This window comes from Pagrus pagrus (assembly GCF_965226575.1).
Source record: "Pagrus pagrus genome assembly, chromosome: 1".
Lineage (NCBI taxonomy): Eukaryota > Metazoa > Chordata > Actinopteri > Spariformes > Sparidae > Pagrus > Pagrus pagrus.
Genome location: NC_140185.1, coordinates 26,273,565 through 26,286,858, shown reverse-complemented (window position 1 = coordinate 26,286,858; position 13,294 = coordinate 26,273,565). Strand labels below are relative to the sequence as shown.

General features: G+C 43.3%; 1 protein-coding gene across 2 annotated transcripts in view; it reads left to right on the top strand.

Moving 5' to 3' along the window:
- The first annotated feature begins 1,587 nt into the window (after window positions 1–1,587).
- Window positions 1,588–13,294, top strand: part of spon1a (spondin 1a) — a 71,482-nt gene continuing 59,775 nt past the window's right edge. For both annotated transcript variants that reach the window (XM_084349499.1, XM_084349498.1), the window contains exons 1-3: window positions 1,588–2,054; window positions 2,990–3,096; window positions 7,474–7,607. In XM_084349499.1, coding sequence (XP_084205625.1) covers window positions 1,823–2,054; window positions 2,990–3,096; window positions 7,474–7,607 — 473 coding nt within the window. In that variant the 5' untranslated portion in view covers window positions 1,588–1,822. The remainder of the gene's footprint in view (window positions 2,055–2,989; window positions 3,097–7,473; window positions 7,608–13,294) is intronic.

Sequence of the window (13,294 nt, the reverse complement as noted above, 5' to 3'; positions counted from 1 at the left end):
TCAATCATTCATAAATTCCCAGTGAAGTTTACTGTTTCAGTGCTCTGATGTAATTTTAGACAAAAAACTGTAAAACGTCTTGTCGGCATCGTCATCTGCACCAAAAATCATCGGTATTGGTTGGGTTCTAATGCTAATTTGCACAAACCACACCGTGCAGCTGAGGGTGATGGGAATGTCAGACATTTTGCAAGTATTTTTTCATAGAACAAAGTATTGGACAAATTTAAATGTTGACCTGAGGGAGGTGCTAGCTGAGAAATCAGAAGATCACCAAAGTCATAACATTTTACCCTCAAATGGACATGAATGTGTGTACCAAATTTCCTGACAATCCATCCAACATTTCTCCAAAAACACAATGTGACCATCATGATCTCACCAGAGGATTAGTCAGGGGGACCCCCAAATTAAGTAGGATACATTTGTTTGGGCACTATGGACGTCAGTACCAAATTTCATGGCAACGCAACCAATAGTTATCAAGATATTCCGCTTAAAAATGCAATGTCAAAGGTTAACCTGCTGGTGGTGCTGGAGAAACAGTCAGGGGATCGCCAGATTCAGCAGGCTCTGTCCTCTGGGGACCATGAACGCTGGTACAACATGTCATGAATCCATTCAGTAGTTGTTCTGCTAACATGCCTAAAACTGCTGTTTCACACACAAAAGTGCGATCATCTACAAAACTATGCGCGTGTGCAGTAAATCTGCAAGGCTATACCTCACTGCCTGCATGAAAACTTAATCGTGATCTGCAAGTGTGGCTGCAGAGTGTGAGAACAATGTGGACCAACGTGTCTCCTGGATAGTTTTCGCCGTTACCGACGCTGATCAATATTCAGTGAGAGGCCCCTGGTGCCCCGAGAATGATGTGAAATCTCGCTCCTGCTCGTGTTGGTAATGACAGCACAGCAGCTCCTCCTGGTCCCTACATGGCAGGGTCTTGATACACCTCATTATTCTGCCTCATCTGACATGTTGAATCAGGTGGAAGCTCACATGCCACGCTGCGATTTCATCAGTTGACTTTTGGTACACCAGGAAAATAGAGAGCGAGGGAGTCGAGGAGCAGCCAATTAATTCAACTCTTATTGTTTAATTAGTCACCTTGACAACCATTAGGCACGCTTTTTTTGAATCCCTTTGTGTGTCGCTGTGTGTGTTCCTGTCTTCCTTTAGGGCTCTTGAGTGATGACAACACACGCACGCACGCACGCACGCACACACACGCAGCGCGCCGACACAGAGAGTTCAGTCCAAGTATGTCAAACGTGTTGCCTCCTCCCAGCAGTCGATTGTGGAAATGTTTGTCTTTGTTCGCAGTCTGTTGGTTCAGATTATTCCTCACCTAGTCTGTGCGTAAACACTGTGGCCTTGGAGACGGCCACACATCGCTCACCCCTCACTCGGCCGTTCCCTCGGACCCCCTGCCTGCCACCCGGCCGCTCAGCTCGCGCAGCGGCACGCAGTGTGCAGATCTCCTACAGAGAGAGCGCACAGCACATCCCAGTCAGTCCTCCTCCTCCTCCTCCTCTTCTCTCTCTCTCTCTCTCTCTCTCTCTCTCTCTCTCCCTCCCTCCCTCTCTGTGTCATTCGCACCAGGATGGATCTACCCTCCGAGCAGAGCAGAAGTCTAGTTCAGCACTTGGCAAGTTGGACTCTCATTTAGAAGTGAAGCGGGAGCTGAACGTTTCTCATCCCCCCTCCCCTCCCCGTCCCCTTGACAAGATCCCCATCTTCTTCTTCTTCTTCTTCTTTTTCTTCTTCTTCTTCTTTTTTCCCCCTCCGCGCATCAACTTGTCTGTCGGAATCCTCCACGATGACAGCAGCCGGGCGACATGCTCGCGTCCTGCTCCTGCTTTGCTTCGTCTCCACCGCGGCGTGCAATATGTTTGCGTTCACCGAGGAGCCCTCTGAGAGAGCCGGGAAGTCAGACGGGTATTGTAGTCGGATACTACGGGCTCAGAGCAATCGAAAGGAGGTCAACAACGAGTTTCGCCTCCGCGTTGAAGGAGACCCGGAGAGCTATCAGCCAGGGAGCACATACAGAGGTTGGTGTTGATCCGCGGGATTTACGCACACTGCGCCTGTTGGCACCGTGCGCGCTTTGTCAAATAAACACTCATGTACGGTCAGTAGGCTACGCAAACTTAAAGTAAGTTTCTGCAGAGTGTACCTTTCACGGCACGCTTGTGTATACGCACCGAAAGTAAACGATACCCTCCATTCCAGCAGGGAAATGTGCCAGAGGTGACCGGACAGTTTGACTTTTTAACGCCTCAGAACTCCTTTTCTGATCAAAAAGGTTTAGAGCTTAATCCCTTTGCGATCTCTGTCGGGCGGTTTGCGATTCTCTTTCATAGTTAAAACAGATTTTTCAAAAGCCAGCAGTCCCCCGATCACCCCATTGCTTTTGTCTAAAGTGGAAGTTATTGGGTGCTGTTAATGGGCATGCACCATCTGCTCTGTGGATCTCAAAGGCTCATGCTGTTCTGGTCTTCACATCTTGGTTCATTCTTTTCTGATTGAATCATAAATATTTCCACAGCGTTCAAACCGAATAACTGCATTAACCCAAAAAGTCACAATTTTTGCAATTATTTTGCCATCACCTGAAGGCCTGAAGTCTAAATATCTTCTCCCAAGATGCAGATAAAGTCAAAGGTACAGGAAGTTAAATTTCCCCTTAAGTAAATGAATTATTCCTTTTTGCTCTGCTGGATTACAATCTTCAACTCTTCCAGGCTGAGCCTTTTATAATTACTGTTATCTGAGCTCGAGAGCAGGTGCAACGTCTGATTGTACATAAAAAAGAAATAATTACTATTATATTAGAATATATTACCCTTTATCCACCAGACTCCGGCACATCTTGATGTAACAGTACTCAGGCAGGCATCTAATTAAGCCCGCTTTAATTCTTGTGTTTGGGAGCTCAGCTGTTTTCTCCATCAGTTGATGTCACTCCTGTTTGCTTTCCATCCAGTGCTTCTGACTGCATCCAGCCCCTCCTACTTCAGAGGGTTCACCCTTATTGCCCAGAGGGAGGGAGCAGAAGGAGACAGGGACGAGGACTACATTGGAAATTTCCAGGTGAGGCAGCAGCTATTGAAAAGACTGCTCGTGCAGTCTCTATTTTTACAGTGCAGTTACCTGGGAATTAATCAGCCTGTTCTCCATATAATGACCATCTGTCAAATCTGTGATTCGTAGGACTGCAACTTACAATGATTAGGTCTTCAAATTGCTTATTTTGTCCAACCAACAGTCCAAAAACCCAAAGACTCCTCACTTTCTATCATAAATGACAAAGAAAAGCAGCAAATCCTCACATTTAAGAAGCAAATATTGGAGATCTTTGCTTGAAAATGTGATACAATACATTTAAATGTCACGCTCGGCACTAATAAAAGACAGCGAACCAGCACACTTACTCCCCACACCTGGGTTAACCGTTATATCAATACCATACATGACGTGTGTGCAGAGAGAGAGAAAAAATAGATCACCCTGTAGCTGGATGGGGGGATGGGCGGGGGTCTTGACAGATTCTTTTTGCACAGCCTTCCCATCTTCACATGTCAAAGTGTGATTATTCTCACCTCACCTCCTCTAATAGGCTCGATATAGCATATGAAAAGAGCATACTTCCAGCTCAGCTCTATGCAGCTCCGCTTTGCCAGGCTGTGAAAGTACTCGTGTGTGGAATACGGACAGTTGCGTGTGTGCGCGAGCACGCGACGAGACAGCTCAAACATGTAGGAAGTGTGCGCTCGGTGTAGTTGAGAGGCTAATAAGCGTTTTGCAAAGGCAGGTCCAGCTGGAGTTTTTAGTAGGAAGCAGGAAGACGATGGAGTGCGAGAGGGAGAGGGAGAAGGACAGGAAGCCGGTGGTGTTGTTACGCAGCCGCGACAATGGACAAATATGTGAGGCCTTTGTGATTATGATGCAGCGTGAGGAGTCAAGTTGCGGATAGAAGAAGAAGAAGACCTGTTGATTGGCTGTGTGAGGATTATAATTATGTAATATACTGATGAACTTTTGACATGAAGCACAATAAAATGCCTCCAGTCGCGTTTACAAGACATTTACAGTGTATAACTACATTGTGAGTTGAACTACAAGACGTAAATGTAATATTACATTCATAACCTTTAAATTCCTTCCCCCTCACTGGTCCTTTTCTGCTCTCATGCCTTTTAGCTCGCTGTGTCCTGCCAATGTTTTGTTCATCGAAAGTCACGGCTGCAGTTTCTTGAGAGATTCACAGAGCTCACACTGCACAAGATGACAAAGGATTTGGAAAGAAATTAGCAACCGAGGAACTGGTTTTCAGCTTTATTAAGTGCTCAAATATGAGAGACATGCCAGAGTGTTTACAACAGCAAAGCCAGTGTACCCCGACACAGTGTACTCCTCATAAGAAAAGGCAAGGTAGGATAGGTAACCAGGCAGAATTCAAATTCATGAAATCAAGTGTTTTGTTAGAGAAGACCTTGTTAGAAAGCACTTGTTAAATGGATTTCACAGCATGTGCGAAGCTCTCCTTTTCAGACTTTTGTGAACCTGTCGGTTTCAGTCTCTTCCCACATAAGAAACCCATTATTTTATTGAACCTGTAGTACGATGCATGGGGAGGTTTGCACAGCAGCCCTCGGGCTGTTCTGATCACAGTTAACTGCCACGCTGTGGCACCCGCAGTGAACCTGAGCCTTGAATACAGGACGACAAAAAACCCCAGAAACATTTAATTTTTGTCCTGTGTGCACCTCACGACTCATTACGCTAGGGTTAATACTGGCGAGGTTTATTCTGTTTTATTTGTCCTTGCGATTGATTTCGTGCTGTTGTTATTTAGTGCCAGCCTTGAGCCATGTGGCAGAGCGTGGCGTGGTGTGACAGGGCGCTAAACGCCAGGAGTACAGAGGGGGAAGCGCTCCGTCATTTAGTCACGTTCAGTCACTTTGCTCCACACACGGGCGAGGCTTGATTGCGGAGCGCACAGAGAATGATAGATGTGATGAATGGATGTGTGACCGCCGGCTTTAGATGTTGGCATCAAATGTAAAAAGAATGGACGCGCCGTTTCTAGAGACCTGCCTTTGATTAGAACGGATTTGAAGAAGTTGAAGGTCTCGTTCACAGCTGCAGATGGTCACCTGTCTTGTTTTAAGCACCATGTGACAGTGAAGTAAAAATAAACTGCTGTCCAAAGAGATATCCCTCCATCATCACCCTACTCTGTTAGTCTTTCATGTTTTACGTCTTTTATGTCAGAAAAAGCACACACACATACACGCGAGCGCTCACACAGACACACACAGTATTCCTCCATTGTGAAAGAGCTCTGGGTGGGCCGGCCTCCAGGCACGGAGTGAAAAGAAAGAGAAAAGAAGCTGCAACGGAAGACGTCAGGCTTTATTTAACATACAGCTCATTTGAAATCTGCTGGTGTGCCCCATCACAGCCGTCTCAGGACAGCTCCCGACTTGATGAAAAGCACTTTTATTGAGCTCTCTGGGAAGGTCAGCTGCCACCGTGCGTGTATGTGTGTGTGTTTGCGGGCAAGAGTGCGAACCAGCGGGGCAACCCTGGCGTTGTCTGATGAGACATTGCTTCTCAGCGGGGTGCGATGATCGAGCAAGAGAGGGCAAATTGTCGGGCGGAAGTGTGAGGGGCGAAATCGGTGCCACTTGGAGATCGACATTTGACGTAAGCGTGAACATAACAGACACCGTGGGTGCATCATCATCACAACATAATTCCACAAGGAAGATCTAATATGAGCGCAGCAAAGATGTGTGTTGCAGTTGTAGTTTTTGGGAGAAGATTTGAAAACTTTGATTTAGACACACACAGACACACACACACACACACACACACACACACACACACAAAAGGGTCATGAAGTCATTTTGCAGCAAATTAGTCGCCTCTTTCAGCAGATGTTGTTTAATGCATTCACATGAGACCTCGCTGGTTTTAACATGTGTCGAAGTCCAGTCAGGCCAGCCCAGGATGCCTCTTAGAAACCATGGGAACACGGAGGAAGGGGGGTTGGTGTAATCCGTCAGACCGAGATAGGCTGCACACACACACACACACACAGACGCACACACACACACACACACACACAGCTCCCAGGCTCCCCTTCTCACTCTGACTCTCCTCCTCTCACGAACTCACACACACACATACGCACACACACAGAGGCATGCGTACCCACACTCAATCCACTTTCAGAGGCAACTCATTCATAACATGGCATGACAAAGGAAATTCTCTGCTGACAGCTTTATGGAGTGAGAAAGTTCCCCGTCTTTACTGCCCTGATGTCACTTCCTATCAAACAGATCCTCGGTCTCTAGGTGGTGAATATTAGCTCGCTGGCTGCGCTCCTTCATGCCACCCGACCCTACTAATTTCCTGTCCAGTTAAAATCAATGAGATGCTCCGAGTAGAAAGGGCAGCAGGTTTTTGGACTCACTTCAGTCTGACCCCAAGAGTCTGGGGACTTTTTTCTGTAAACTGCCTACGGTGATGGTGTCAAGATTGGGGTGATAACTTTTGACTGATTTGAGTGTGGATTGAATTCAATCCAATTTACTTTATTTCACCAGGACTAACCACTTAGTTTTAGTGCTGTTTATGCTACCTTTCAGCTCCTGGTAGCCGCCAACTTGAGTCCACTAGGCTGACAAAGTGGAAAAATAAGAGTGCAATGTTTCCCCCTTCCCCCTTTTAATTGCTTTTGCTGTTTGGTGTAAAATGCCTTCATCATCTTTTTATTCCTTCACACACTGACAATGATAGTTATTCACAAGGACTGGGATGAGAAAATCTCAGCCACAGCTATCCAACCATCAACTGTTCAATTTCACTCCCAACCTTTTTGGCCCGTGAACCCTTGAAAAGAAGCAGTGGTTCCTTTTTACGGGTTACATGTTTCTGTGAGTGATTTTCCCTCTGAACTTCTGAGACTATTTCATTTTAATGAGAGCAGAAAAGTATCCAGTATCTCACAAGGAAAATCATTAAAGATTAAAGAACAACAAAATGAGTCTGAACATCCTGCATGTTGTGTATATGTGACAGAAACCTGTACAGTTCAGAGTTTAGGTAAGTTTTAATTAGCAGAAAAACATACATGGTTGAAGACTAATGATTCATATCTGTCTTAACTACAATTTATATTAGGTTGTTTTATTTGTTTTATTATTCCGTAAAGTAAATCTCCTCATGTGTCCTGGAAATGTGAAATTATTGATGTCAGTTTCAGCTGCTAATTATGTTTATAGGTGCTTGAGCTGAAAACAGAAGAGGAAATGAATGTGAAATACTTCACCACCTAATGAATCAGATCTCATGTGGATATTTTAATTGCCTCTTGTCTGAGGACGTTTTTATTCATCACTAACCTCTTTATGTGTGTGTGTGTGTGTGTGTGTGTGTGTGTGAATGCTTTTATAGATAATTGATGAGGAGGAAACACAGTTTATGACCAACTGCCCTCCCGCAGTGACAGAGAGCACACCTCGCAGACGCACCAGCATCTCGGTGTTTTGGACTGCGCCCCCTAGTGGCTCTGGCTGCGTCCTCCTCAAGTATGTATACAGCAACTGAAGTCCTCGGCTCAAATTGATACACTTCACACTATCAGTGGAGGATTAACTCAGATGAAGAGGTCCGTGTGCTTGATGAACTGTTTATTATGTTATAAGTGGGCTGGCTTGCTCCCTTCTATCTAATTCTTATATGGCATTTTTTCACCTTGCATCACTACATGCAGAGCAATGGAGGAAACCAGAGACAAGCTTAGCCTGTCAGTCTTATATATCTTTTGCCTAAAAAACAGAGTAGATTTGATTTGGGATTATCTCCTGGTGGCCATTCTCAAAGCATTTTACTGTATATGTTTTGAGATGGATAAATGTATTTTTTCTACCTTCAAGGTAGCAGCAACAGCATGTCTTGTATTTTTGCCGATTGGATCCTTTTCTTAGCGCATTTGATAGCAGATTGATAGCATTTAGGTCAATGAGGGTAGACTAAATAACCTCCCTAAAACAGTTTCAACAAAAACTTTACATTTTAACAACCATGAAGGTGGAAACTGTTGTATATGACTGCATTAATTTTAGCTACATGTACCTAATAATCAGTAGAACAGTATCTAGGTGCTAACTGCAAACTCATTACATCATAACGATATATCTCGAAGTAAACATGTATGTAACGCTGTGATCCTACCCTCTCACTGAAGTTTTATATACACCATTCACCCTATTAAAAGACACTGTACCATCAAAATGTGATGTTATTTCAAGCCAAAAAAGTTACGTAATGTTGCTTTAAATCTGATATACTGGCTTTAAAGGTGCTTTATGTAAGAGTTCACACTCCACACCACAATCATATTGGCTGCAGCATATCTCCAGAAGGTTGGGGTGTCCAACACCATCGTAAGAAAGTGTAAGAAAATGCACTTTTGCTTCCATAGATCTATAGATATAATCTTTAAATAAAAAACGCTAGCATTGAAAGCTGTGGATTCACCAGTCTAGATGAACCATTGTGTGTTCATCATCAAACCTTTTCTTGTTTTGCTTCTATTTCTATCACCTCTCTTTTGCTGCTGATGTTGTCTTACCGGGAGTGGGTGGTGGTGGTGGTGGTGATAACAGTCGCTTGTCAAGAGCTTCAGCCATTGTTGCGCGTATCATTCCATTCATTGACTACTAGTTGTTAGATGGTCTAAGCGTGGGCCGGTCCTTCAACATGACTGACAAGAGGTTAGAATACATCCTCGAGACAGAGCTACTTCTTTATCCTCTCATGTTGGAATGAGAGCAGACTGGACGCTTCAGTGACTCGCTGTAGTCTCCTGAGGTAAAAAGTAGTACTACGAGACAGGCCTGACTGATGCTAGCTGATAAGTATGCTAACTTTATGCGTTGGATGTCTCTCAATACATGAACGCCTTTTACATAATGTCAAAACTGTGATTGTTGTAGACTCAAATTTTTATATAAAGCTGCTTTAATCATTTGGTTTTCAACTTTTTTAATCTTAATCTTAATTTTAATCTTTAAAATGTTTTCCAAGATTGGTTATATGGCTTATACTTCATTCTGTCTTAAAGCATTACATCTAAGTTTTAATCATTTAATGTTTTATGAGTGTATAATGAGATTGCGAGTTATGCTGCCAGCACACAGTATATCAAGTCCACATGTAGAGTAACTTTCATTACCTCCCTTCCCCTCAAGCTAGGCAGAGTTGAATACAGAAGGTCTTATCAAATCGCCATTCCCAGTTGGCTTCATAAACTATTCATTGCCTTTATTAGTTCTACGCTTGATTGACACCAATCAATTCTGTTGTTGTGTGTCCTCTGGGCTTTCTTGCATACAGAAGTGCAGTCATGTTCAGCTGAAGACAGATCATGGCAGAAATCCATTTATTAATCCAGTACTGTGGGGAAATGCAGGACGTGGAAAGATACTGAGGGACCGTGACTCACAAGGCCGTCTGATCGATGCATTATTTAACTGTTTACGTCCACAGACGGTTTCTCTGCTGCCTGGTCCACATTTCTGCCTCACAAAGGGGTGATAAAAAGGTTGCATTTCTTAGTAAACATGTTATTATGTGAGAGTGTGATGAGTTTCCCTTTGAGTTATCCTGGAGTATCTTCATAACCTGCCTGAACTTTCCTACTTTCCTTTCTGCTCCTCTCTCCCTCCTCCTCGCTTTTTATCCGTCTCTCTCTTTGTTTTCCACTCCGCTGTGTTGTTGTCATCGTCTTCTCAAGCAGGTCATGTCGTACGGCGCTTCTGCTCTCCTCATGGAGACCAGTGGGATGATGGTATTCAGTTAAGCGCACGGATAGAGGCAAAAGTTGAAAGTGTGACAGAGCACACAGCCTTAGAAAGAGATACTTGAAAGTGTAGAGATGTGGATGTAATACCAGGGTGCAGACAATAGGAGAGTGAGAGGTGTGAGAAGCCTATGGTTCAAAAGAGATGCCTCTGAAAGACATGATTACAGGCTAGGAGTGGGTTTCTTGCCACTGTTCTTTCTTCTACCTTGCAGTCATAGAGATCAGAGGGTTTTTGTGCCTCTGCGCTGTAACACAACTAAAAGTCTAACTTCTTGAGGAGGTACAACTCCTGTAACTAACTGACAAGTGAAATTTGTTTATTCAAAGGAGACGTATTATGCTCAGTTTCAGGTTCATAATTTTATTTTTGGTTTGTCTGTCTCTTTAAGTCCCCCCCCGAAACCCAGTCTCCTCTGATTGGTCAGCTCATACACACCTGACCCAACAACAGAGCAGCCGTGCAAAATGAATTCTTATGTGCCAAACTAGCAACTAGGCATAAATTATGCAAATGTGTGACTCTGATGTAGTGTGATGTCACAAAGTCACAGAATTAAAGGCGGGACTGCTAACGAGGCGTTTCAGGAGCAGTGTTTTCTGTGGGAGAGAGGAGACTCCGTTGGTGCAGACTTTGACCTTTTTTAACTTTGAAGATCTTTTACATGCACAAAAACATATAAAACACACTGAAGTCAAGGAAAAAAATGAAAATGCATAATAGGTCTCCTTTAAAGGATCTTTAGGTGATGCCATGGCAACCACCCGGTATTTCTGGGGTTCACACTTGACATACAACACATATCCCATACATGGTGAACAATAGTTGCATAATATATTTAAAATGACATTAATATACAAAAAGCAGGAAATATGTTCATGTACAGTTCAAAGCCACATGCAGTACATTTAGGTAGAATATAAATGATGTATTAAAAGAATGAGAGACACTCTTGTATACAATAACTCTGTTATCATATAGCCCTTACCAGCACAGACTCAAGGGTACACAAACACACAGTGCAGTCTACAAATACGCACAGAAAGAAACATCATGATAATGTGAAATGATATTATAGATCAGGACAGAGAGGACAATTTCATTACCACCACAGGCAGGGTAAATGTTTGTTTTTAATTTCATTTTGTGTCCCCAGAGAGCTCCGTCACTGCCCGTCGTCGGTGTGCCTGCCTGTAAAAAGGAAAAAAAAAAATCATGTTATTTAAAAAAACGACATCTGGCCATGAAATTAGAAGTGTGCATGTGTGTGTGGCATGTGTGTCCCTATGACTCAAGTGTTGTCCCAGGAACCCTGCTCCTCCCGAGTGGTTTGCTGCAGTATAATTGACGGGCAGTTGCTGTCTTATAGATGGAAAGACTGAGCTCGGTGGTTGGGCTCCGTCTAAGGTCGGTCTGTGATGATAGGGTCAGGCAGAGATGCTCATTGAAACTCCTGAACTCAGAGCATCGTCTTTGAAAGCCTACCATCCAATCCAGTTATTTTCGGCTTACTCATATGCTAGAATCAGATCGCGCCAAGGTTTCCTTCACGATGTCTCTGTTCCTTGTATCCCACTCATGGTGTGTGAAAATGTATTCTACAAAATCTTGTTTCTGCTGACTTTTAGCAGTTGAATTTTGCACCTTTCTGCAGTGATACAGATAGGTATAACAGCCAACTTTGACATCACTGTTGGTTATGGATACAGATACAACATTGCACGCTCCTGACATCACCCAGTTGTGATACTAGATGTGTTCAGAGATAGGGAAGAATTGAATCGAATCTTCTTTTTGAATCTGATTGCTTTCGAATCCCTTTTTTCGATCTGAATAAGTTTAGCTTATTTTTACTTCAGTATCGTCTATCATTTAAACTCTACAGCTTTTAGTGGGAGCAGAATTAATGTTCACAGCCTGTTGCTACAACCTGTAAATGTGATGAGCAGCTCAAGTATGAACTGCTGATTAAATACTGTTTGGATCATTAATAGCAAGTGTCTCCAGCTGGGTTTTACACTGTATTTTTGACAGGCTTTTCGCTTCACGTTACAGAACTAATGGAGATTAACACACAGATATGTATAGAGTTCTCACTTAGCGGGTCTTGTCAAACTACAAAAACAAACCGTCAGCTCACGGTTGTACTGTAGTGTTACAGAGTGATGCCAGTTCTTTTGCCAGTTCAGCAACCGGCTTACATTTCACTTTTTGTAAGTTAGTTAATGACAAAACCAATGACGCTCTGGGAACACGGGGAGCCAAACAGAATCTGAGACCAGAGACCCAGAAGATGCAGGACTGACATGGGCAAACGGAGTGGAAACAGACAAACTGACCAAGAGTGAGGGGAAAACACAAGCTTAAATAAACAGGAGTGATTAACAAATTAAACACAGGTGTAAGGAAAAGAGACAAAGACAGGAAGTGGAAAGTCACAATAATACACATAAGGATATAACATCAAAATATAACAGGAAATAACTAACCCAAAAACCCAAACCACGACAGACGTTGGTCGTTTTACCAGGTGAAAGTGACATCAGTACTGACTAACAGCAAAAACCTGCGATTCAAATATGCTCTTTGCAAATAAAAGAGAGCGTGGAAAGATAAATCTGCTTGACTAAAAATGTTAGATGAGTGACTGCTAAATGTAAAACTTGTCATTGTCAATCACCTTCTCTGTTCCCCTGATTTTTATCCACTGTTCTTTACACAATTTCAGATTTAATTGTCAAAATTCTCTCACAACAACTTTTAGCAAAGAAGGGTTTTTATCTTTATTTCCTCCCAACTTTGTTCTGAACCAAATGTTCAGCTTTATGTCTCACTGTGGAACGTAATGATTGTCACAGCTGAAAACTTGTCGTGGGCTACGTCGTGGTTGTTCCACAGAGCCACATCAAAATACAATCCATATATTGCAGTCGCCATTGAAGTTGCCACTATCTTTTATCTTTCCATTTGTAGGTAGGAAGCAATTTATTTGTCATCTCCCTGTGGCGTGCGATATGGTGGGGTTGTGCGATGTGTTCTGATGGGCTGTCTGAGTGAGACAGTGTATCTGTGATCAGATGAATGTCACAACCACGTGCAGCTGTCAGAACGCGTTTATCTCCTTCAGCACAATGATAGGACAGATCAAGGAGGACTTCGACAGGACACTTTAGTCAAGCAGAGCCAGGGAAGTGAAATGTAAATACATTTGCTTTGGTTTATGTGTCGTCTCTTAGTTGTTTCTTTTCTGTAAGTTCCGTTTGTAGCAGCTGCAGCAGACGGAACAAAATGAACTGATTTAATCTCTGAATGTAGCAGGAGCTACAGGGACAAAATGAGAATTTATATTCTTCTTTTAGACATCTATTGGGAGTGCAAATAGAAACGTAGTTAGAAAAGGCAAAATCCCA